At 45.0% G+C, this 26,889-nt stretch overlaps 1 protein-coding gene across 1 annotated transcript in view; it reads left to right on the top strand.

The window, feature by feature from the left end:
• Positions 1-26,889, top strand: part of Ust (uronyl 2-sulfotransferase) — a 274,167-nt gene that overhangs the window by 208,385 nt on the left and 38,893 nt on the right. Inside the window, exons 6-7 of the mRNA XM_038339559.1 lie at positions 21,062-21,159; positions 23,529-23,686. Coding sequence (XP_038195487.1) covers positions 21,062-21,159; positions 23,529-23,686 — 256 coding nt within the window. The remainder of the gene's footprint in view (positions 1-21,061; positions 21,160-23,528; positions 23,687-26,889) is intronic.

The following is a 26,889-nucleotide window of genomic DNA, read 5'->3' as shown; positions in this document are numbered from 1 at the left end:
AGCAGAGCCTGAGATGTGTGTCAATACTTTAGTTAATTCCGTGGGTGTTAAACGCCACAACAGCACCCACAACCCTGGACATGTTCTTTTTAGGGTTCTCTGAAAGGTGGGAAAGAAGCACATGAGTCTTCCTTGGTTTCTGCTCTGAAGCTGCGTGCGCCCATGAGCGGCAAACACTCACGACTTGTAATACTGTCCACCCTCCTCCTGCCTCCCCTAAACATACCACATTCCATTCCATCTGCCTGATCCATCTTGGCTTCTTTCCTTCCCAAAGCCATCCTTCAAAGGAGACATCTGCCCTTTCCCAAGGATGTGGTCCTCTCTGTCCCCCTCCTTCCTGCCCTCTGTGTCTGGTAACTCTAGCCTCAGGCAGTGGTTCATCGCCAGTTGCCCCTTCTGTCCACTTCTCAGCAATGAATGCGTCCATGTTGACAGCCTACAGCTGCTCTATCTGGAATACTCCTTCCCAGAAGGGTGGGGACTTCCAGTTTCCTGTCAGCCAATAAAAGTGAGATACTAGGTATTCAAAGGCAGTAGCATCCAATTCCTGGGGTGTTGTTCCCATCTGAGACCTCTAGAGTTGCAAGGAAGCTATTTCTGGTCCCTAGAGCTCCATGGAGTTAGGATCCCTTGACCTCAGCATGCCCCCATTCTGAAACAATGCCTGCTGAGAACAGCTAGGCTGTTCAGGAGGAATTAAGAAGGTGAAGATGAGGTGCTGAGAAGAAATTCTGAGTAGGAAAGCTGGCTGGTTTTGTTTTCTTTTGTTGGTTTTTTGTTGTTTCTGTTTTGTTTTGTTGGTTTTTCCAGACAGAATTTCTTTGTGTAGCCCTGACTGTCTTGGATAGAACTCACTCTGTAGACCAGGCTCAAACTCACAGTGATCCACCTGCCTCTGCCTCCTGAGTGCTGCAATTAAAGGCGTGTGCTACCACCGCCCAGTTCAGAGCTTTCTTGTTGAAGGTGTGTATACCACAGAGACATCTAAGTCCTGACCTTGTGTTTGTTGGGTTTTCTTCAGAAGAGTACTTTGATGATCAGGACCGAGGAATGCCACAGAAATCACACCACGCAACAATTCATTATTGTGGGACAAGGGGGGGGGCAAAAGGCTGCCTCTGTGCAGGAGAGAGAGAGAGAGAGAGAGAGAGAGAGAGAGAGAGAGAGAGAGAGAGAGAGGAGAGAGAAAGCGGCTGTGATGGCAGAGATTTCTGAAATTGGGACTAGTGTCCTATTTGGGGGCTGGAGATGGAGTGGCTTCTGGTGTTGAGTCTCTGAAGTCAGGCTGGGGCTGGGGCTGGGGTTGGGGTTGTGGGGGATGGGTGGGTGGCGGGGATGGGTGGGTGGCAGGGGTGGGGAGGATACCTGGTTACTAATAGTTTCAGTCACAAAGGACATAGGCAGGCTGCACCAGCGCTTATTAACTAACTTTACAGAAGCTAGGCCATTAAATTTAAAAAAAAGTCACAAATAGGACATTGAAGAAAAAAGAAACACATGAAAGTATTACCAAAACAAAGGAGAAACTGTAGGAATGTGGCTGCATTGGTAAAGTGCTAACAACCCAGGAGGCCCTGGGTTCTGTCCCAGGCTATCAACCTTTAATCCCAGCATTTGGGGGGGGGGGGGGGTGGGTGGAGGAGGAAGCTCAAAATTCAAAGTCATCCCTGAGTGCAAAGCAAGTTTGAGGCCAGCCAAGGTGACGTGAGACCCTGTCTAAAAAAGAAAACAGAAGAAATACAAATTTAAAAACAAAAGAATAAGCACTAAAGGGAAAATAAATGGTTGGCTTTTATCCATGTTCAGATGACCTGAAATCAACTTGGACTACCTTGGGGCTTTTCAACTTCCACAAAAGCACAAGGGGGAGATGCTCGGAGAGATGGCTCAGTGGTTAAGAGCACTGATGGCTCTTCCAGAGGGCCCGAGTTCAATTCCCAGCACCCATATGACAGCTTGCACATGTCTGTAACTCCAAGATCCGACACCCTCACAAAGACCAATGCACACAGAATAAAAATAGATACAAAAAGTAATTATTAAAAGAAAAAAAGAAGTACAAGCCGGGACCTTGTGGCTCCTAGCTCTGTCCTGAGCCCTTTCTGGTCAATGAGACCTTGTTAATTTTAGGCAGTTGTGTACGATCTCCCAAGAAGGGAGTCTGTAAACTGAGAAGCCAGAGTCAGTCCTGAACCCTTCCAATGTGAGAGGCAAGGACTGTCGAATCCTTGGCTGCCCGTGAGTAAGAGTTCATAAAAAGTGGCCGGTTTGTATGATAAATTAAAAAAAAAATGTTCTGAACTCTGTAGGAACCCAGTTTTACTTTGTTAATTCCATCCTTCTTCATGGAGGAATATCTAAGTCAGTGAAAATCTAACTTAAAGGAACAGGTTTATGTTAAGGAGGGGCATAGATGGTGTTTGGAAGGTGAGAGAGGCTGGGGAGGTGAGCGTGTTCAGTATGCATATGGATGTGTGTTGAAATTGTGTTGCAAATTTAATTAATAAAAAAGAACACAAACACTTTCAAAAAAAACCATGAAAAACAACTTTGGCTTCTCTGTGTTGAAATCTTACATTTAGATACAAGAAGAACTGAGTGTGTCGAGTAAGAAAGTTCAAAGACTTTGATTACTTTGTTGTTTTAAATATTTTATTTGGAGTTTTGTAGTGAGGAGCTGCGGGCAGGCCTGCTTTTCATCCTGCCCGGCTCCCAGCCACCTGCTAGCTTATGCCCCGAAATAACAACACACAAATTGTATTCTTTTAAACACTGCCTGGCCCATTATTTTCAGCCTCTTACTCACATCTTGACTAACCCATATCTAATAATCTGTGTAGCACCACAATGTGGTGCCTTACCAGGTAGATTCTAGCGTACATCCATCTTGGGCTGGAGCTTCATCGCGTCTGGCATCTCTCTGAGGAGAGGCACGGCGGTCTGTCTAACTTAGGAGAGGTGTAGCATCTGACTGAGCCATCTACCTCACTTCCTTCTTCCTGTTCTGTCTACTCCTCCCATCTAAAGGCTGGCCAATCAAATGGGCCAGGCAGTTTCTTTATTAGCCAATGGGAGTCCTCCATCAGAGTTTGCCCTTACATTCAAGATAACCCATAGGAAGAAAAACAGGCCATTTGAGTTTAAAATAAAATACAGAAAGGACTGTATACTAGTGTATTCTCATATCTGTTATATTTTCATATTTTTATTATCCTGTCTTTGAAAATATTTATTCTCTGTGGCAGGTTTATGGTTGCTTCCTGTTTTGTTTTGATTTTTTTTTTATTTTGCCCAGTGTTTGCTGCAATACCACAAACTGCTTTGTGATTTAATTATTTGAAGAGGAAGAAAACCAAGTTTTGATGCCAATGGGATTTGGTTTTTTACTCGCTTTTAAATTAGAATCGTTAAGCAAATCATTGTATTAAGATTGAAATGCCAAAGCAAACGTTTCCTGATGGGATGTCTGGATGGTGGGACTCCCTTCAGCTCTTTGATCTCTTTCACGGGCCACAGCCTGTTTTTCTGGATACAATGACAGCCCAGATATTCAGGAGTTCCACGTTCACATTATCCGCCCTGGCACATAAGTGGGAGACTCTTGCTCGTGTGTGTCATTGACCTTTTCTCTGTGGAAGCTGATAGGACTCTGCAGAAGCCTGGCAACCCCCTACCTACAGTGCTATTAGGCTCTATGTTAATAAACTGAGATTGTTTTATGTATTTAATTATTCTCTCTCTCCCTCTCTCTCTATCTCTCTCTCTCTGTGTGAGAGTATGTGTGTGCATACACTTGCACACGTGCCACAGTGTATATATGGAGGTCAGAGAATAACGTGTGGAAGTTCCCTCTATCTACCCCTAGGATTCCAAAGATCACACTCCGGTCATCAGACCCACTGGCAAGAGCCTTTGCTCACTGAAGCATCTTGCTCGCCCCTCACCGAGTTCTTTTAGCACACCAACTTCCCCTAAGACAGCTTAGATTAAATACCTGGGCTAACTCAGGCTGCAGCATTTATGAGGCCTAAGTCTGGTGACATTAAATGCAGGAACTGGATGCAGAAAGATGAGAGTTCCAGTTTCCATGTAGACCCAACAGGTCATCACTTCTCAACCTGTGGGTCACAGCTACCGGAGAAGCACGTATTTCTGATAGTCTTAGGAACTGAGACATACCACTCAAGAGCAAAATTACACTTATGAAGTAACAATGAAAATAAATTTATGGTCAGAGGTTCCTAAGAGCATTAGAAATACCTGTTTCCACTGGTCCTGACACACATGCTGAGAACCACTGCAATAGGGCATGGCAGCTGCTCATGCCTACTCATCCCTCTGACACTTACTGGCTGAGTGTCCACTATGGGTTCTATACTCACAAGTTCTGAGCAAGGATTCAAATCCTAACCTTCACAGAGAGGTCATCTCATGAGCTGAAATAGATAGTAAACACACAGACAAATACTATATACTGTGTTGGGTTGTAGGGATAATAAAAATCTAATAAAACAAAGTATGAGAAAGAAATTGTGTATATTAGTATATTAAGACTCAAAAGGCAGATGTCTTGAACTGGGGTCCACAGAGTTCTCCCAAAAGTTCAATGGGTAAATTCCAAAGTATCTGAACCCCAGTAGAAGACAATTCATCAGCCTCTTCTTTAAATTTTATTTATTTTTATTTTATGTACGTTGGTGTTTTGTCATGAGTGTCCAGTTCTCTGGAACTGGAGTTGCAGACAGTTGTGAGCTGCCCTGTGGGTACTGGGAATTGAACCATGGTCCTCTGGAAGACCAGCTGGTGCTTTTCATTGCTGAGCCATTTCTCCAGCCCCTATTCATTAGACTCTTACCTAGTCTCTTCTAAAGCCCCAGCAGGATCACCTGAGTCTGCAGTGTCCCTGTGCCTGCAGTGTCCCTGCGAGAGGAGCCATCTCCGAGAGTCACAAGTAGGAACATCAGCCCATGTAGAAATCATGGCAGATTCTAAAGGCACTGAGAAATTTTATTACTCAGTGCTTTAGGGTAGCATATATATTCCCTATCAAAAATTTTTACTATTTTCGGGTGGTTCTGTATATTTGGTTTCTTTTGTAATTCTCCATGCTTTTTCCCTATACATTTAAATGCCCTGATCTGAGAAGCGAGTTATTCTTAGACTATACCAAACTGCCAAGAGGCAACAGTTAGCTTCCCGCGTCTCTTCTTAGAATATTAAAAAGATGAGTGCTCACAGCGTGACATGTAGCACAATGAATAGTTTCTGATGGTTCCACCAAGAGCATTCCAAGAAAAACTGGTGTGTTGTTACCATTGCAAGTGTGGTTGCAAAAGATACCAGGGCTAGTAGCTGTGCCCTTCTCGCCTTCTGTCTCCGGGCCAACTATGCCACTACTGACCATTGTCAAAAGACAGAAAGTTGGCTTCGTGTTCTCACAGATATGGTTCTGATCTCCTAGAAGTTGTCAGGGTCCTTCCAGAGTTCAGGAGAACATTTTCTAAGGACCACCGTGATAGAGTTAAGTGACAAGTGTGGAAATTCCTCTGGACACTTAAAACTACTTGGGGGATGCTATCGGCATAGATGTCTTTTTGGTGATTGGTGTGGTGCAGTGTCTATCACTGAAATGGGAGTTCTAGCTATGCTTTTTAGGAAAACAATGTTAAATCTCAATCAGAAATGAGCTTTTTTTGATAATCCAAATGAAGCCCAGCACTGGAATGCATCAGATAATGTAAAGTGAAGTGTAGTCTATGCTATTGATGTGGATTAACACTCTTCTCAAGACAAAAACATCAAGACTAGAGAGATGGCTCAAGAGTTAACAGTACTGGCCGCTTTGCCAGAGGATCCAGGTTTGACTCCCAGCACCCACTTGGTGACTTACAACAGTCTATAAGTCCAGTTCCAGGGCATCTAATATCCTCCTCGGGTCTCTATGGGCACCATCACACAGGTGGCACACACACATACATGTAGACAAAATACTCATAACACATAAAATAAATAATTTTGTTAAAGAAAGAACACCATATCCAGCACAGAAAGGGTGGAGGTCTCCTTCCTGTCACAAACATCTGAGCATTTCATGAGGCCTACAGAACTTGGCTCAGAAGAATGCTTGATTCTGCGTGCAGTGAGATTCCTAGAATTTCGTAAAGAATACATTCTATCTGGAAACTTATTTCTAGTCAGAGGCCCCTTCGAGGGGTTCAACATACAGCGATAGCGCTCTGCTTCCTTGGGTTCCCACTGGCAATGGAAAGCGACAGGTGTTCTTTTCCTTGGTGGTAGGACATTAGAACGTGAACTGTGTCGTACGCATGCCAGGCAGGGGCTCCACTGCGGACACAGACCCCCAGTTCTCTTTGTACTTTCTGCTTTTGAGACAGAATCTGCCTATATTGTGCAGGCAGACCTTGAGTTTTCAATCCCCCTGCCTCAGCCTCCCAAGGAACTGAGACTCCAGGTCTTTTCCGCCAGGACCAGCTGAAAGTTGCTTTTAGATTTGTTTCCAGGTCAACCACCACCCTAAGTCCCCAGATCCTGAATATCAGGAAGAGAGATTTCTAGACCTAACTTGGCAGGGCAAGGAAGTAGAGTAAAAATGTCTTCCCTCTCCTCTTGCTGAGAGTCCAGTGAAGCATATGTCACCTGCCGGATGCAAAATGTCCCTAAAGGACGTGGCCCAAGGCCACATGTTAGGAAGGTCATGGACATTGCCTTCCTAGTTGCTCTAGACTGTAAAGAATTTCCCACTACGACTCTCTAAAGCTTTGGTTACTGTTTTTAAAATATTGTGTTTTATCAATAACTCTAATTCTTTCTTAAATCACACCAGCACTCTTGGGCCTCCAGGGGGTAGAGAACCAACTGAGCCCACAGGACTAAAAGCTAAGAAGCAAAGGATGTGCAGAGGTGTATGCTTCCTAAGGGGAGAGCTCAAGAACAAACCCGCAGTAAAGCGTTCTTTCCCTGTGAACAGTTAACACATTACAGAGAGACAATTTGTTTATTAACTGATTTGTGAACTAAAGAGAAGTTTAGTTAAGGTCTCATGAGAGGGCCTGTCACTGATAGCAGCAATGCAGGAATCGTGTGTAATCTTAGGTTCCCAACGGTCTGCTTGCATCATGGACTGCATTGCTGTTGCTTTCTGTGGGCTGCACTGAAATGGATTCTGATGCTTTGACCTAAGGGTGGAGAGTTGAAGTTAGTGGCTTGAAAACTTTCTAAGATTGTGAAGTCAAGCCACGATTTTTAGTTTGCCAGTGGATATTCCCAGCTCTGTTGGCCACGTCTCACATGGTCTTTGCGGTGCTGGGTCCCTTTATGAAGGAAACCTGGATCCCTAAAGACCACAGCTCTCCTTCTTGACTACTAAAGTTTTTACTTTTACTTCCTTTTTTATTTATTTTTTATTTATTATTTTTATTTTGGGAGACGGTATCCCCTGCAGCCAGGATTATCGTGACCTATGTAGCGGAGGCTGGCCAGGCTCCAGTTTTTACCTGGCTTCCCAGTGCCTCTCGCTGCAGCTTTCCCCGGGGCTGAGTTGACTCCTCAAGCCCTTGCATTTATTTCCTTTGCTGCTTTATTAATAATGCTGAGCCTCCCAAATCCCTTAACCGATATGCTCAAAATTCAAAGCATAGATCCCGCCCTCCCCTTATGCAGACTTCTCTTTAGTTCATAAAGCATTTTCTTACTTTCTTTTTCATGAGCCATTCTTGCATTTTTTTTTCTTCAAATGCATGCTGTCCAATCCCCACTACCATCCTGTGAAACAGTTATGACTGCTGGGATCTTACAAGCCATGAGAAGTGTGTTTCAAAAGGTGAGACATGTCAGCCCTTGTAATCTGCCCAATAGGAAGAACCCTACGAGCTAGCCTCAACTAGATGACCTAGTGACAATCCAGACTCTTCTCTTCAAGTCCCATGTCCCATGCACGTCTTCTGTACTCTAGTCTCAGCACAGATACATTTTCTTTACCAGTCTAGTCTTTTCAGAAATACAACAAAGGACATTATAAAATCTTCTCTTTTCCCACGGGAAACGTCTGTTTCAGTTGCTTCCCTATCACCGTGCCTGTCAGAGACAACTGAAAAGAAGCAGCGAGTTTAGCTTACAGTTTCAGGGATCTGTCCCACATGACAGGGAAGGCATGGCGAGACAGCTCACATCATGAGAAGCACAGAGACTGTAAAGGGCCGGAGGTATTATCCTGGCCAGGACGTGGTTCCAGTGACCTAGTTCCTTAAGGTAGACCCTAGCTTCTAAGGTTTCCAGAACCTCTTAAAATAGCAGCACCAGCTGGAGACCAAGCAGCCAGAGCATAAACCGTGGGGGAGCATTTGAGACTCAAACCATAACAGTACCCAAACTTAAAATGCGTATGGCGAGACATGGGGACAAAAAGGGGTCATACCGGATCACGTTCTTCACTGATGTTAAGGAATGGTGTAGGAGGTCCTTCTGTTTATGTGTTGCTTTTGTTGGTTAATCAATAAAGAAACTGCTTGGCCTGATAGGGCAGAACTTAGGGAGGTGGAGAAGACAGAACTGAATTCTGGGAGGAAGAAAGCAGAGTCAGAGAGCCACCATGGAGACACCAGGTCAGACATGCTAAATCTTTCCTGGTAATCCATGACCTTGTGGTAAACACAGTTTAATAAAAATGGGTTAAATCAAGATGAAAAAGTTAGCCATAGGAGGCTAGAGCTAATGGCCAAACAATGTTTTAATTAATACAGTTTATGTGTGATTATTTCGGGTGTAAGATAGCCAGGTGACCAGAACAAGGGGCTCCGCTCCCTGTAACAAAGAGACAGTTAAGAAGTAGGAGTCCCCCGCCCCCCAAAAAAAGAAGTCCCAAGGCTGCTAGATTCTCTTGACTAGTCAGAATATAGGAAACCCTGACACAAGCTCCACGTGGCTGTGGACAGCTGGATCTAGGCAGCATTTGATCCCCTGAGGCAGGGGAGTTACCATTTGCTTCAGGCTTCAGCCCACAGGTCCTCATGTTCCTTGGCACTTGTGGGCACTTAGTTTCTTAGTTCTAGGATATGAATCACAGCTGTGGGGCAGGGAATGAACTGTACTTCATAGTTACCAACTGATACTAGTAGCCCAAGAAGTGGACCACTGGATGGAGACCGCTCTACATCTGGTTAGTTAGTGATCATTGGTCATTGCACCTTGAGTATTCCAAGTGTTTCTCTAGTAATTATTAGGAATTTATTCAGGATTGAAGAGATGGCTCTGCAGTTAAGAGCACTTACTGCTCTTGGAGAGAACCCAGGTTCAGTTCCCAGAACCCACAGGGTAGCTTACAACCATCTGTAAACTCCAGTTTCAGAGGATCTGATGCCCTCTTATGATGTCTTTAAACTCCTGCATACACAGGATGCATATAGATAAACGCAGACACACAAGCACATAAAATTAAATAAATGTAAACAAACAAAAGCTAAAGAATTGGTTCTCCACCGCCCTACCATGGGTGCGGAAGTCATTCATGATAAGACGAAGTGAAGTGAGATTCCTCCAAATATGTTCTCATATGAAACTGTCCATGTGCCTAAATGAGAAACAGAGATGTGACCGTGGACCTGACCTCCCTGTCAGCATCAAATTCTCACATGTTTAGATTGAGTTTAGAAAATATTTCCTTCCCTTTGCCTTTGAGCCTCAAATTTCAAGGCTTTAGAGCAGCAATTCTCAACCAAATGGGTCATGGAAAACCTATCTCCAAAACATTTACACTGCGATTCATAAGAGGAACAAAATTATAGTTATGAAGAAGCAACAAAAATGATTTTATGGTTGGGGGTCACCATGGCATGAGGAACTGTATTAAAGGGTCGTGGCATTAGGAGGTTGAGAACCACTGCTTAAGCAAACTCGGGATGGGAAGCTGTAAAGGTGAAAAAGTGATGGTTCACAAATGTCTCCTCCAGCAGGAGAACAGCCCAGGAAACTTTAGGGAAGTTTAAGGAGAAAGACAGAGGCTGAGGCTATAGGCAAGGCTTGCCCGGCTCACAGAAGGCTCTGCCTTAAATGTCTGGCACAGGGAAAGGAAAAGGAGACAAAGAAGAGAGGAGGAAGAGGAGGTAGCAAGAAGGGGTAAGCAGGCCATGAATGAGCAAGCAAACTAGGGGGTTGGTTTCAAAAATAATTACAGTCAAGGGTAGCTGTACTCAGTATTTTCTCCCTGGGGAATTTTTCTTTGTTTTTTATTATCCGCTATGGAAATTTTCAAGCGTTCACAAAATGCATAGGTGAAGTTCCATCACACAGATAATTCTTAGTCATCCATGGTCCTTAAGGAAATGGAAATTCCAAGTTAATTGAAAGTGATGATTTTATTTGCTTTCGGCATTTCTTCATTAATCTCATCGTGGGTCTGCAGTGACCTTCAGAGTTGAGAGGCTGTGGCCTTTAAAATAGCCACAAACACGCTGTTTATATTCTAAATAGCCAGAAGTTGAAAGTGTAACTTTTGTGGTTTGTTTTGGAATCTTCAGCCCCAAACTTTGGACTATTGGATGTGAAAGAAAGAAAGAGAGAGAGAGAGAGAGAGAGAGAGAGAGAGAGAGAGAGAGAGAGAGAGAGAGAGAGAGAGAGAGAAAGAAAGAAAGAAAGAAAGAAAGAAAGAAAGAAAGAAAGAAAGAAAGAAAGAAAGAGCAAAACCAGTTGTGGAATTCTTCAGCTGGGAAGGCAGCAGCACCCAAAGTCTATGATGCTAAGACAGTTTCTGTGGCTTTCAGAAACTTGTCTGGCCCAAAGGGATCATAAATAACTTTCGTGGTATAAAACCCTTGAAGAAAATACTTGATTCCCCAGAAATTCCGACCATTCTTCCACTCAGTGAATTTCCTGCTGGGAGAATCTGTTTGAGCGTGCTCGCTCTGGTCCTGTCTCCAGGAAGACGCTCCCCTGTGTTGAGGCTTGCCTTCCCCCCGGAGCTTCTTTTAACAGAATGAAATGGTGGGAGGTGAAACGCGGGTTTCTTTCCACTCCGTAATTGAACTGCAGCTGGCCTGCTGATCTCTGCTTCTAGGGGTCACAAGCACCTTGGCCTTCTGGCATTAGAAATAAAATGGTTTCTTCTTGAGTGTGTGTATGTGCATGCACGCCTGAGGTGTATATATGCAGGTGTGCTCACCATCCACGTGCATGTGGAGGCCAGAGGTATATGCTGGTTGTCTTCTATCTCTCTGCTCCTCATTTTGGAGACTGGGTCTCCACTAAAGCTGGAGCTCTCTGTTTTTCCTGGCCTGGCTAGACAGCAAGTCCCTGAGGTCTAGCAGTCTCTGCCCACACACAACCTGTGCTGGAGTTACAGACATGCACCGTTGCATCTGGCTTTTTACATCTGTGCTGGGGATCCAAACCCAGGTTCTTGTGCTTATATAATGAGAATTTTACCACCAAGCCATCTCCCAAGCCCCTTAAAATGTATTTCCTTGGTTATTTATTTTTTAAGGGAAAATTCTCCAGCTAATGATAGAGTCTGTGGGATTCAGGGGCAGTCCTTTAATAAAATTATTCTGTGACCCAGATATAAAGACCCACTGTAGTGAGTCTTGCCCATTTTCCATGTGACTAGATAAAGGGGTAGGAAAGCAGTACTCTATAAACCTGGTCCTTTATTTATTTTAAATGTTGTTATCAGTATCAATATAAGAATATGATGTGGGAGGTCCTTCTGTCTATGTGTTGCTTTTATTGGTTAACAAATAAAGAAACTGCCTTGGCCTATGGATAGGGCAGAACTTAGGTAGGCGGAGAAGACAGAACTGAATGTTGGGAGAAAGGAGGCAGAGTCAGGGAGAAGCCATGTAGCCCTGCCAGAGACGGATGCCGGAACTTTCCCCTGTAAGCCACAGCCACATGGCGATACACAGATTAATGGAGATGGGTTAAATTAATATGTAAGAGTTAGCTAATAAGAAGCTAGAGCTAATGGGCCAAGCGGTGATTTAAATAATACAATTTCTGTGTGATTTTTTCGGGGCTAAGCAGCCGGGAACTAACAGCCTCCATACTACAAGAATAGCTATTCTTCTACACTCTATGTTTCCAAGTATATCACTACCACCCTCTGCAGACAGAAGCAGCCTCCAGGCCTGCATTGGTCTGAATCCCTGGCAGTAGGATGCTGGAGCCCAGGGACCTGACATATACCTGGGCATCATTAGAGAAACACACAACAGAATGCTGGTGGCAGAGGTTTGGCCATTTAGCTTTTTCTGGGCCTTCTTTGTCCTAAAGTCACAGGCAACCAAGGTGCATAATCCTAGCCATTATTCCTCCAAATGGAGCCCACATCTGAAATTTGCCTCCTACATTGAGGAATGGGTTGTAGATGGGTATATGTTCAATTTTACAAAGAATGACTAAAGATATACTGTCGTTGAAGTAAATTATTGTTAGTTTTTTTGGGGGGGGGGTTATTTACTTATTTTTTGGCTTTAAAATGCATTGTGGTTATAGTCTGGACTTCACTTTGCTGCTGAATTTTTTATGATGTTGTTTATTGAAAAGCAGTACAATCACCTAAAAGCTTTTATCAGGCGTCCAGATCCCCATAGTGATTTCCTAAGCATAGCTCAATTCAAATAAAAATTTCATCATCTCCAAAGACTACTTTGATAAAGTACTTGTCTGGCACTGGGTGTGGATTACAATGCAGAGAGAATTGTCTAGAAATGTGCAAAGCTAATGACATTTTCGTATTCCTGGCACGCTTCAAATACTGAAGCTTTCACAGCCCCATGGAAGTGACTTGCACGCAGCAGTCACAACTGTGACGTGAGTATCTCGCAGCAGCCGTAGACAGAGTCACACCGATGCCTGGCGTAAGCTCTCTGATGTAAGAAGCGAAAATAATCCCATTTCAATCAGTGTGTGCGAGGCTTTAGCACAGGCTTGACATAGCACCAACATTCTTTCCCTTCACAGGTTGTGCTCCACAGACCTCAGGTCACCCGTGCCTCTGCTGGGCAAGGTCTTCTTACAGATCTCACCCTATGGGGAGCATGAATGGCCCACACATGTTGCCTGTGGTATGGTGACGTTTCATTCCCTCAGCTCCCAAACATATCATGAGAATAAGTAGCATGTCCAAGAGGAATCCCAAAGGAATAAAAATGGAGGTTCTCCTGCAGGCATGGACCAGTAGCAGTTTGCTCTGGTGAAGAACCAGACCATGGCTACCTGGAAGGGGATTATAGGTAAAGGGTAGAGGTGCTGATGGTGTCTAAGCCAAGGTGGAGGCCAGACCTGGCCCTGGTAGGGACCTGTACTTCCCGTCCCTCTCAAGAAATGAAGCAGAAGGTAATAGCAATACACCTGCTGCCTTGAGCCCTGGGCCTAAGAAGCTGAGGCCTCCAGAGACAAGAATGAAGCCCAGGTTGGCAACTGGGAAACGGCCTACTTGTTGCTTCGAGGCAAGTCTACAGTCTCCTCATTGTTCCCGTAGGCCAAGTATTAACACCTGGTTCTGGACTAAGAGCTGGGGGGTCCAGAAAGTGTTAGCCATGAAACTAATAAGGAAGAATGGAAGGAGGTAAAGAAACACAAGAAAGGGTAAGAAGCAGGGTAAACGGAGAGAATCTCTCCCTTAGAATAGGCCACAGACAACACATGTTACAGCGTGTGAAAATATGTCACTGAAATAAAGCCTCACACGTGGTAGGCCAGTACTCTATGCCCCCACCCCTTTTTTTTACCATTTATTTTGAGAAAGGGTCTATGTAAGTTACCCAGGCTCACCTTGAACTTCCTCTATAGCCCAGGCAAGCTTTGAACTTGGAACCTGCCTCGCCCTTCCAAGTGGCTGAGATTACAGGCCTTGGCCACTGGGCCCATCTTAGACCTCTTTTTGCTCAGTATTCTTTCTACCCAACTCCTAAAGTCAGTCCTTCCATTTTATGATCCTGTAAAGTTTAGGCCCTACATAATTTTGCCAAGACATTTTTTAAACGTCTTAGGGAGGTCCTTCAATACCCAACTTGGTACATAGTAGCTGATGGTTTTGTAAGTAAGTCTCACTGGGGCTGAGTCCTGTTTAAAGACATTCTTTGTGTCAGTGTTTGAGACAGATGCAGAAGGAAAAGGATTATTAGCCAAAAACACTATAATTCTGAGAATTAGTGCCTGTTAATGTATTCCACTTCACCTTTGAAAATGTTTGCACAAAACTGGGCTGGGCCTGGTGGGTTTTGACTAGAGTCTGTAGGCACTGATTTGCCTAATAAAATAACCACATCGGCTGGCAAAAATCTGCATACCTGGCTGCCCTTCCTGCCCTGGAGCTTGGAACAGCATTGGCTCTGGCAGGTACGGTTTCCAAAAGATTTGGAGAGCCAGTCTAGCACCCCACCTGTGGGCAGTGTGCCTCCCCAAAGGCCAGATTGGGGTCTCTTGCTTTTTATAGACTCAAAGGGCCTCTGTTCCTTCACATTGGATAATGACAGTTGGGATAACCAAAGAATTAGTGTGCATTACCAGAGCGGTGTGATAGCGACATGAGAAACCAAGATTGTAATCGCTTGAATTGTTTTATTTTAAAATTTAATTTTATTTATTATCATTATTATTATTGTTTGCGTGTGTGATGTTGTGTCTGGTGTGTGTGTGTGTGTGTGTAAGGGGGTGTACATGGGTGTGCATGTGGAGGTCAGAGGGCAGCGGTTGGAGTTGCTTCTTTTCACTTTTCATGGGGGTGTAAGGAATTGAATTCACTTTTCATGGGGGTGTAAGGAATTGAATTCAGATGTCCAGGCAGGCACAAATGACTTCGCATGCCAAACCACCTTGCTGGGGCTTAAATTTCTTTTCAACACAAGGTGCCATGGCTTTGTTGTTGTGGCTGTGCATGTGTAGTGTATGAACGTGTGTACATGTTGGGCCCCAGTGTGTGTGCTCTCAGAGGTCAGAGATCAACATCAAGATGATCCTCGATTGCTTTGCACCATATTTTTCTGAGCCACCAGCTCTCACTGAATCTGGAGCTCACGGATTGGTTAAACTAGCTAGCCATCAAATACCCAGGATCCTCTTGTCTCTGCCTCCCAGCCCCGAGAGCACGTACCCACCATACCCAACTTTGTATGTGGTTCATGGGATCTGAACTCAGGTCCTCAGTCTTGTGTAGCAAGCACTTTGCCCACTGATCCTTCTCCCTAGCCGGGATGCTGTATGTTGTAAAATATTTTGGGGCATTAAAGATAGAGATGCTACATAGCTGTTAGCACTGTTGTACACGGATGAGAGCTGCTCTTCACCTTGTTAACATGGGTTAGACAAGTGCACCTCTCAACGGCCTGCACCCTGCCCAGGAGAGGAAAAGGAAGAGAAACTTGTGTCGTTGTTGAGGTTGTTGTTGCTGTTGTTTTTGTTCTCTTTTTCTACTTTAATTCTAAGAACTAGGTGTTATGATTCACGTTAACGAGACAGTACTTTCTCAGTCCTGTAATTGCCTGCTCCCACAGATGTGGAGGGGTGCTCTGGGGTGGAGCCCAAGAGCTTAATGTCCACAATGCATGCAGCAGGCACAGTAGCAGTGGGCAAGTTAAGGTATAACGACGCAGTGACGGACAGTGGTGTCCAGTAAATGCCCAGAATCCAGGAGATAGCCATTTCAAACACTTACTGATGTTAACCAAGCCTGGCAACTGTGGTGACATGGCAAGAGTCTGTACCTAACCTGGAAGAGGGGGATGGGAGCTAATAAAAGCAGAGAATCCTCTTCTACAACAGAGGCTTGGACACAAGATGCAAAAGATGATCCTACTAGACAAAGGGGTCAAACAGCCCTGCCCCAGACAGTGGGACATCTCATCAGAAATGAGATGCAGAGATAGGTCACGTGAGCCGCCCAAATGGTCTTGAGCTAGGTTTGTTGGCTAGAGCCAAGATTTTAAGATTTTGAATCGTTATATCAGATAAAATATTAAACAGAGCCCAATGGATATAGAGATGGGCAAAAGATCTTCAGGAGGGCAGGGAGTCCTGGTGTCCTGCCCATCCCCCCAGCCACACTGGGCCCTCTGTGGGCTTGATTTGTTTTAGTGGGACTTTGTAAATCCCTCATTTATAGGCCCAGCTTTAGCCATAGAATTGAAGAGAATTTGGTGGCCCTGGCTAAAAATTCCAGAAGCAACAGAAGAACTGAGGGCCTGGCAGTAAATTCAGGGTGACTTTTGGGACCTCTGAGAGAAGGCAATGGGCTACCTTTAGAGTAGTGTAATTTATATTATCCTCAGCAGACAGAAACTGCACTTTTAGTTAACCCTTCCCACTTCCCACCCTGTTCACAGTAGTCCCTGAACTTTGTTCATTGAACAAGATAAAAATACAAATCTCAAATCCCCAGAATATATCCCATTCATGCCATAAGCATTTGTGAATATGGTAGTAAACATTCGATAAAGGTCCGCCTCTCCTCTCCTCTTCATCCATTCTCCTCCCCTCCCTACTACATTGCTGCCATTGTGTTGAGTTAATGAAAATATGTCCAGGAATCACACTGAGCCCAACCTCTTATTATGCATTAATTTGTGAGACCATTCCCACCTAACCCCTGACTAAGAGCTCATTGCTGTAGGCAGGAGTCAGGGGAGGGAGCCAATGAGAGGGTGGTGTCTCTGCACACCTTGTAAATTCCCTCAAGGGCGCAGGGGATGGTGACAATAGGTTCACTCCAGCACAGGAAGTGGTATGTTAGAGAAGGGAGTCATGACACTGGAGACACCATACCTGGCTCTGCCCCCACTGAGCCAGATGATATCATAGTTAAGAAGTTCACCTCAAGAAGATGCCAACTGTGACCCATGAGACCCTGTGACCAACTAACCAAAGGCGGCAAGGGCCTCTGTCTGTCATAGGTCATAGTGAGACACCTTGCTCTCTCCTTGTGCCGTAAATATAGGACAGACCTTCTGCCTGTCTCACACCTTCCCTTGCTCCATAGCTGTGGCGTCCCCTGCTCTGCCTCGGCATGCCATGCTTATCTCTTATCTTCTGCCTTATCCCTCTAGAACTCTAACCCAAAACAAACTCTTCCATCCGTCACTCTTGATAATGGCGTCTTACCACAGCACCTGAAGACAGCAGCAGAAGAGTACCAGTCCCCAAAATTTAAGACCCCAAATTGTTTTTAACTTTCTGTTACTTTAATACATTTTGAATCAAATCGTAACACAACAGTTTTACATGGTATATGCTTATGCATATTAAACATGCTGTTTTTGAACACACATTCTTGCCTTTGTGGGAAATCTTTTTCCTTTATGCCCGCGGCAAATCAATAGAAAAGTCTCCTCTCGCTAAATCAGCCAGCTCATCAGCTGCGCAGCATGACAGCCTCACCTGCAGGAGCCCAGCTACAGGCATGGTTCATCTCAGAGAAGTGAGGAAGCACGCCGAGGCTACGGTCCCAGAGTGAGGCAACATGGGAATAGCGAACACAGATTCAGTAAATAACTCTGGGCTCTCACTGCACTTCAGAAAGGTGCAGGGAATTCAAAACTGCAGGAAACAGTGAGGAACAGGTACATTCTGGGCCTTCCGCACACTTTCCTGGTGCTACAGGTGGGTTGAGCCCCCCCCCCCCCCCGTCAAGAAAAACCTTCTTATGTCAAACACAAACAAAACCTGGGGTAACCTTAACACTCTGAAAGGGCTACAGCAGCTGTGCATGGGGTTAGCAGGGGTTAGCGTCATTTGGGTTAGAATTCCTGTCGGGCAGAATGATTCCTCCTCCTGAGGCTCGAAGGTCCTAACCACAATCAAAAGTAGCTGTCAGGTAAGATTCAGAAGAACCATCGTTGTTATTGTTTGGCTTTTTGAGACCAGATCTCACTATGTAGCCCAGGCTGGTCCCAGATTCACAATCTTCCTGCCTTTGCCTCCTGGGGGCTGGAAATCCAGCATGTGCCACCACAATCCCTTTGAGTTTGTTTTTGTGTTGCTTTGTCGTGGTTGTTGTTTTGCTTTTCATTGGTTTGTTTTTCAGCTGCATGTTAGTAATGGCAGGGAGGTGGGACAGCTAGCCCCATTGACTCATTTTCAGTTTAAGAATATAAGCGGACCACAGTAATTGTTTTCCAATATCCCATTAAGATAATAAAGCCGTGGTTCTCAACCTTCCTAATGCTGTGACCCTTTAATACAATTTCTCGTGTTGTGGTGACCCCCAACCATGAAATTATTTCATTGCTACTTTATAACGTTATGTTTGTTAGTGTTATGAATTCCAATATCTAGTATCTGATATGCTACCCCTCATCGGGTCGTGACCCACTGGTTGAGAACCGCTTGCTATAAGGGATGGTCACATGACCAGACTTGACAAGAAAGACAACGGAAGGATGGGACCCTTGAACGAGTACCATAGAGAGAGTGGGATGTTGATAATCAGTCGTCATGGGTGGATCTTATATCCCTCAGAAGTTCACATGTTATCAAGGCTTCGTCCCCAGCTATTGGGACTTCTGGGAAATGGAATAAGGTAGAGACTAGTTGGAGGATGTCTGTCATTAGGAGCTTGTCATTGAAGGGTATTTGGGACCCTAGTCCCTTCTCCCCACCCTCTCTCTCTTTGCTTTCTGGCTGTCATGAGACAAGTCGCTTGCTCCTCTACACCCTCTCATTGTGATAGTCTACCTCGTAACAGCTCCCTAGCAATGGACTGAAATCTCATAGCTTCCTTGGACCAAAATAAACTTTTCTTTCTGCTGGTTGTTTATCTCAGGGATCTGTTACAGTGGCAGAAACTGGTTAGCACACTGTGGCCAAGAAGCCCCGAACCTGAGTGCATTTAGAGAAGATAATAGATTCTGACTGAGTGCTGAGTAAACTTACTAAATCCCTGCCCTGACTCCTCTCAGTGATGGATCGTGATGCAGGAGTGTAAGCCAATAAACTCTTTCTTCCCAAGTTGCTTTTTTATGTGTGGTTCCCCCCTGTATGCTGTGAATATGATTGGTTAATAAATAAAGAAATTGGCTTGGCCTGAAAGGGTAGAGTAGAGCTAGGCGGGAAAAACTAAACTGAATGCTGGGAAAAAGGAAGCAGAGTTGAGGAGAAGCCATATAGCCCCACAGGAGACAGACACAGGAAGACCTAGAAAGCCACAGCCTCATGGTGATACACAGATTAATAGAAATGGGTTAAATTAATATGTAAGAGTTAGCCAATAAGAAGTTAGAGCTAATGGGCCAAGCAGTGATTTAATTCATACAGTTTCTGTGTGGTTATTTCAGGTCTGAGCTGCCCGGTGGCCAGGAAACAAACAAGCAGCCTCTCACTATAGCTTTTAGTCCGACTATTTATCACAGTGACAGAAGCAAACTAGAATTTAAGAGTTGCTGGACTAGGTCCCTAGCAAATAAGAGTACTGGTTACAGTGAAGGCAAAGTGATGCCTTGTTTACCCAGAACAACCCACCACAGGACACAGACATATAGCCAGGGTTTCAGAAGTGGCATAAAGGACCACATGGCCACCAAAGTCCTTTCCCAGCGTCCACATGGCAGTTCACAGCCATCTGTAACTCCAGTTCTAGGGAATCCAACTCCCTCTTCAGGCCTCCTTTAGACACCAGACATGCAACTGGTGCACAGACATACCTGCAGGCAAAATACTCATATGCTCAAAATAAATAAAACAAAATTAAAGGGATGAAAAAATTGTGAGATCATTTAAAAATACATATTGCTAAAAGAAGCATATCACAAAAAGATGATCAGAATAAAGTTTCCCATCAAATTAAAGAATCAGGAGTTATGGGTAGACTCTGTCATCCCCAGAAACTGAGGGGCTCCTTCCAAAGAAGACACTGAACTGGGTTTCTGATTCGCTGGGAGTTAAGACGGCAGCCGGCCCCACAGTCAGACTGCACACGTGGTCAGGAACTGACTCCCAAAGGCGTTGGTCTTGAGCATCACCGTCTGTGTCCTTGAGCAGTGGATATTGAATGCTGCCCTTGACCTTCTGCCGGAGACATCTTTTATTTACTTCTTCCTATAGAATTTCCTTAGCAGGGCTATAATGAGTGCCGTTCGTCATCCTAATGGGCTCAAATGGAACCCCTTGAAGTCCCCGAGGATGTACCTTGGTCTAAGAAAAGAAGCCGAGTCAACTGCACTCTCTCAACTAGAAATTTATAACTTCCCATGGGTTGACACTGCAGGGTTATTTGTGGTGTCCTATAGGGACATGACCTTCTGAAACCCCATAGCCCACTAGCCATACTCCTACCTCCTCTTCACAACCAGCCAACTCCCTGCACCTTCGCCCTTCATCTCCATCGGGGTCTGGATGTAAGCCCACCCACTCAATTTCCACCACACCCCTGGCCTTTCCAAACCCCTGTTAGCAGTGCTGACGGAGCCCATGTCTAGCCTTATGTAAGAGAAACCCTGAAAATCATACTCTTGCCTTTGAAAGTGATAGGATTCCTACATTCCCAAACCCTGCTATTGTCTTGCTTACAGCCTTAGAGTTGTGTAGCTTCTCGGAAATTTAGAGACCCTTTATAAGACTGTTAGAGAGATTCCATAATTGTTTATCAGATGTCTGTATACATATAGAAACTCACTTATATAGGATTAATCACGTTGGTAGGTGACTGACTCAAAATTCATTAAGAATGAAACTTACTGAATTAATTCCATAAACATTAATTGTCTACTGTACATCTGTGGCCTGGCAGATAGCTACTGGAGCCATGGTGAAGAACAAGAACAGGACTTTTTATCGTGTTTATGACCCAACTAAATGTTATTGCCTTCAGAAGAGGAGGGATACAGGGTACTCAGCCAAGCAGGATACCCTGACCTGCCCAGGTCACACACATACCTGGCCAGCGCACACAGAGATTGAGAGGCAAAAGGAAAGTTTTCTTAGGAAGTCTGAATTCTCTCTGTCTGCCTAAGACTTTCAGATGAAATGTGTGTTAATTATTTTTTTTAACTGTATGGCATTCTGCAAAGCCCCGCTAAGACAACGAGGCTTTTCATGGCTGTGTCTTCTCTCCTAGGACATCAACGAGTGCATTCTGGAAAACTACCCTGAGTGTTCCAACCCCAGGTTGTTTTACATCATCCCGTATTTCTGTGGACAGCACCCCAGATGTAGGTAAGCATACATCCACACTGGGAAAACGCCCTGCCACACAGGCACTCTGGGGGAACCTTCTGCAGAAAGCCCCTCAACCTTTTGGAATTCAGTTCATGATTACAGTAACTCTTCAAGAATATCATTTGCACTGGGTGGTGGTAGCACATGCCTTTGATCCCAGCACTCGGGAGGCAGAGGCAGGCAGATCTCTGTGAGTTTGAGGCCAGCCTGGACTTCAGAGAGAGTTCCAGAACAGGCTCCAAAGCTACAGAGAAACCCTGTCTTGAGAAAACATATATTAATATATATATATGTATGTATGTATATGTATATACACATACACATATATATGTGTATATGTGTATGTATATATATATATATATATATATATATACACACACACACACACATACACCCACATATATATAATTTGCCATTCTGAGTGAGGCTCTGTGGCATAGCAGTAGGGATGATTACAGATATACAATAGGAACACCCACCAAACCCATTCATCTGCCCAAAACACAACTGTCACCACTACCTAACAAGACAGTGGACAGTGGAGACCAGTGTCAGGTGACCAGCCTGCTCCTCCACAGTGATTGTGACCCACACCCATCTCTATGCTTGGCAAGCTACGTGGAGTCCAACACTCCGGAAGCACACGTCCAGTTTGATGGTGTCTCTAATGAGATACAGGCCACAGAACAGTGATTCTTCGCCTTTGAGTCATGACCCCTTTATCAGTTGAACGACCTTTTCACAGAGATCACCTAAGACCATCAGAAAACACAGATATTTACATTATGATTCATGAACAATAGCAAAATTACAGTTATGAAGTAGCAAAGAAGATAACTTTGTGGTTGGGGCTCACCACAACATGAGGAACTGTGTTAAAGGGTCGCAGCGTCAACAGCATTAAGAAGGCTGAGAACCACTGACATAGAAGAGACTGGTGTTCAGAGATCAAGCCAGCCTGACCTGAACACACAGCCTTCTCTACCCATACCTTACTCCGGTAGGCAGCGTACCCCAGGGCAGGCACAAGCATTCCTAGTTGCTTTCTTAGGTGGTACTGGAGTAGCAGTAGTTGAAATCATAGCCATTGTTCTAGTACATGCCCACAACATGGAGAAGAAGGAGGTCTTCGCATGGTGGAACCAAAGCTGTTTTCAGGTGAGACACTGGGTAGGAGTGGGTGGTCATGTTCCGGCCATGGTGGGCATAGCCGATTCTAAATTGTGGTACGTTCTTGGCATTGTTAGGCTTACATTGTCTCTTCTGGCTGATGGTGAGTTGTGTTGCTGGTGCTGTTTTGCTCAGCTTACTGTAGCAGGGGAGTGCCCTTAGGATGCGGATCCCAGGCTTTCTCCACAGCCGGGTTCAGGCAGTCTTCCCCAGCGCTTACACTGACGGGTCAGTGTTCCTGGTTTGCATTCAGAAGTTCAGCGGCTGGGAATACAGGGTCAAGGAACTTGCTTTTTTATTACAGTGGAGGTGTTTATTCCAAGGAATATAATCCTAGCTCCCTAATCCCAAACCTTGGACAGTGAACTCAGGAGCCTTCTCTAGTTCGCACGAGGATCTCCAGATCCCCTCCACCAGTACCACTTGGTTGAACCTCTACAACAATCCTTTGCAACAGGCAAGGCTGGTTTTGTTGTTGTTTCTAAGGTGATTTTGGCTTGTCCGAATGCCCCCAAATCTGACCTATAAGGAAATCCAGCTCTTTCCCATTTGTAACTCAAATGAACAATAAAAAACATTGTTAATGCTTCTTAAAGGATGGGATGATTACCAAGCATTATTGGACACTAGTTTTGATTGCTAAAAAAATATTATCAGTGACTCTAACTTCATTAAATGGGTTCCATGTGGTTTATCTATAAAAAAGCTATTTTAACCATATGCTTGGGACCTAAGTGTCTGTGCCTGTAATTGTCTTTTATTAAATACTTAGACAGGCATATTTATTTAAAGGCTCTGGCCTGGGGCTGGAAAGAAGGCTCAGAGGTTAAGAGCATTGCCTGCTCTTACAAAGATCCTGAATTCAATTCCCAGCAAACACACGGTGGCTCACAAACATCTGTAATGAGGTCTGGTGCCCTCTTCTGGCCTGCAGGCATACACACAGACAGAATATTGTATAATAAATAAATAAATAAATAAATAAATAAATAAATAAATAAATAAATAAATATTTTTAAAAATAAAATAAAGGCCCCAACCCTTGTGCACATGTTAAATAAAAACCGTCAACTGGAGAAACCAGGGAAGAAAGGGCTGTTCTAGAATAGGCTACATCTAGGCTAGACCAGCCTTCCGTGGGCTGTTGCTGCCCACCATGGAGTCTCTGATGTAAAGTCACTTTCTTGTCTGTCAAGGGAGCCTGGCGAGTGGGCGCTGGAACGTGCCAAGCTGAACGTGAATGAAAACTTCCTGCTCGTGGGGATTCTGGAGGAGCTGGAGGATGTGCTGCTTTTACTGGAAAGATTTTTACCTCATTACTTCAAGGGTGTGCTCAGCATCTACAAGGACCCAGGTAACTCCATATGTAAGCCCGCTCCCCTGAAGGATCCGCTCCAAGGCTTTCTGGTCTTGACAACGGCTTGGGAGATGAAGGTATGCTGTGATATCGTGTGTTCCCGGGCTTTCAAAGACGGAGGAGAAGCATGAGCTTTTGCCGCAAAAACTCAAGCTTTAGGACAAAACCCAGCCTCACCAAGGCTAGGGGTCCGATGGCTGTGTCCCTCTCCTTAAACACAGAAGTCAGCTACATTCTCCGCTGGCTTACCCAAACATATTGTTGGGGTGAACGAAGGATGTAGGCACATGCGCATGCGCACTGGAGTCCTGGATGCAAACAGGAGTTGGGGATGAGCCACTTGAGATGAGGCAGTGTTGCCCTACTGCCGCTCCAAAAGCGCTCTAGCGTGTGAAATTCTGGCACTAGATTAGATAGGGAAGCCCACTGACCATGCAATTAAGAGTTTATTCTCACAAACCAAGTGCTCCCCAAATAGAAGTGGCGAAGCAGTTGCAGGACAGCCCGCAGTATCAGTGTGAATATAATTACTTTGGAAATCTATCATTTGTTTTCTTCTCATTATTATTTAGCTTGAGAGAAAGATGCCCCTTTGCTTCTCTCTTTCCTGCGCTTATTAATCTACTGGCGCAGGCAGCCTCGCGTGTTTATTCATCGATCTGTTCAGGGCTTTGGGCTGTTGGAAGAGGGCATGCGGGCTGGTAGAACTGTCCACAGAGGACACACACCCAGAGGCTGCAGGCAGTCAGATGAGGACTTAGAGCCACATCTGCCACACCAAGGACCAGGCAAACTTGTCTTTGCCTGGGGGAGGCCTTACGCTGGGACCCTGCCGTTTGGATAAGTGGCTGGCGAGTGCTTCAGAATGTCCCAGCTCTCACATTCAGAGTCAAAAACCTAATTTATCTGCATGTAAGAATGTGCCAGAAAACCCGAAGGTAAGCCCCTCCGTGAGTGTTCTCAGCAGGAAAATCAGTCTGAATAACTAGACACCTTCAGAAATGGAGGTTTGAAACGGGAACTTAGCGTGCCCTTGCAACAACAGGCACATGGAGGAGTTGGCATGAGTTAAATGTGAGGGGTGTCAACACGCCTCTGTCTGATGATGACGGCTCTGCAAGACATTGTGAGCCCGGCCCTTTGTGTGGGAGAGGGCTTACCCTACATTAGAGTCTTTAAAGGAAGAATTCGGTTATTCTTAGATTTTTCTATCTGTCTGTCCCCCCACCTCTTGTGGGGTGGGATAGATAAGTGTGTACATGTGTGCATGTGTACATGCGTGTGCATATGGGTGCGTGCGTGCGTGTGTGTGTGTGTGTGTGTGTGTGTGTGTGTCACACTGTGAGATGATGAACTGAACTGAATGAATCTTGGTGACACATACTTATCCTGACATCTGTTACGGGGCAGGGATGAAGACTTGTCAATTTAGATGAAGACATCTGCATCTCCATTCTTGAACGCATTCAAAACTCCAACAAAAAAAAAAAAAAAAGCTTATCCCAAAGGGACACTTACCTAGTTAATGCTGAAATTGTTTCTTATTGACTTCCTATTTTCTCCAGTTTAACTAGGTGACATCTCGGAAATGGCGGGCCTTGATCCCATGATCTGTATGCACATCCGTTACAGTAGAAAAGATTTGTGACAATCGGATTGCTGTTAGCTCTTTTACCTACAGCTACACTCTTCCCGCCAGTAAATTAAAGCTCCCTTTCCCCTTTAAGTTTGGCAGTAACAACATGTTAAAGGCCTCAGAAGGAATAAGGCACATCTGGTATTCTTGTGTAGTGGGATGAAAGGCTTCCAGAAAGTCCAATACAGCTGTTCCAGGGGCTTGCGTGGTGCCCTGCATCTATTCTACTTTCAGGGTGCATCCAGGCTCCCTTGTCCTACCCCTTTTCTAACAGTGAAGTGATAGAAAGAATAATTACTAGCACAGAGGGGACCCCAAGACCTCTCCTCTCTGTTCTAAACTAGTTACTGAGTAGAAAGTGTGCTAATCCGTGTATAAACCCCAGGTGACGACCCCCGTCTGGCTCTCCGCTGCCGTGAAGTGTATGCATAACAAAACGGGCCATGGGCCAAGAGTTCAAAAACTTCCAGTGTGCTGTGGTTGCTTGACAGTGCCTTCTACTGTTCCCTTATGGTGATACTGAAGGCCAAGCAAGCCCACAGTTCCTCCATCCTAACAGTTTCTGTATTAGCCAGGCCAGAGTTTGAGGGGTGAGCAGAGACTCCTGGCCAGCTCCTCGTTGTGTTTGGGCTTCTGCAAACACAAAGCACCGTATTACCCTGTCACTGGTGTGTGTGGTGTGTTAGAGCCAGACAGATGAAAAGAGGCGTGGGTCTCTTTAATCTGTCACCAGCCACATTGTTCTCATGGGGGGGCAACACTAAAATCATGGCGCTTCCTCCATTCAAGAATTTTAGGGCTGAATGTACAGTTCCGTGGTGGAGCTCTTGCCTAGCCGCCCGTGGCCTGGATTGGTTCCCAACACTGGAAAACATTCATTAGAATTTAAATTTTGCTCTGTTAGTAAAGCACTTGCTACAAGCATGAGGACTTGAATTCGGGTCCACACCCCCATTTAAGTGTCAGGCACAGCACACCAAGCTAAGATACATGAACTGGATCCCCATAAAGTTTAAACATTAGTATAAAATATCTATTTTTTAATTAAAGGACCAAATTCCTCCAGTGATTTCGGGAAGAGACAATTCTCCTTGGTGATAATCTATCCCAGCACCAGAGCGACAGAGACTAGCAGCTGACTGGAACTCACAGGCCAGCCAGGCAAGCTGAACTGTTGAGCTGTGGGTTTAGTGAGAGACCCTGTCTCCTAAGCAACAAGGGTAAGGTAGCAGGTGGTTGAGGAGGATCTCAATGTTGACCTCAAGCCTCCTTATGCACACACTCACACCTTCGCATCCACTCACGCACATGCCCACGTGAATTAGTACATATAGTATACACACACACTCGCACGCATGCCCACAAGAATCAGTACATACATCCCACACTCACACTCACACATATGCCTCGTGAATCAGTACATACATTATATATACGCTCACACCCTCACACACATGCCCATGTGAATCAGTACATGCAGCACGCACGCGCGCGCGCGCACACGCACACACACACACACCTTCTAACTAAGGAGGCTTAAAGGACAGTGAGCATTCTTGGGAGC

Source organism: Arvicola amphibius, chromosome 8 (genome assembly GCF_903992535.2).
Source record: "Arvicola amphibius chromosome 8, mArvAmp1.2, whole genome shotgun sequence".
In the NCBI taxonomy this organism is placed as follows: Eukaryota; Metazoa; Chordata; class Mammalia; order Rodentia; family Cricetidae; genus Arvicola; species Arvicola amphibius.
Note: the sequence above shows the minus strand (reverse complement) of the source record. Positions and strands in the feature narration are given on the sequence as shown.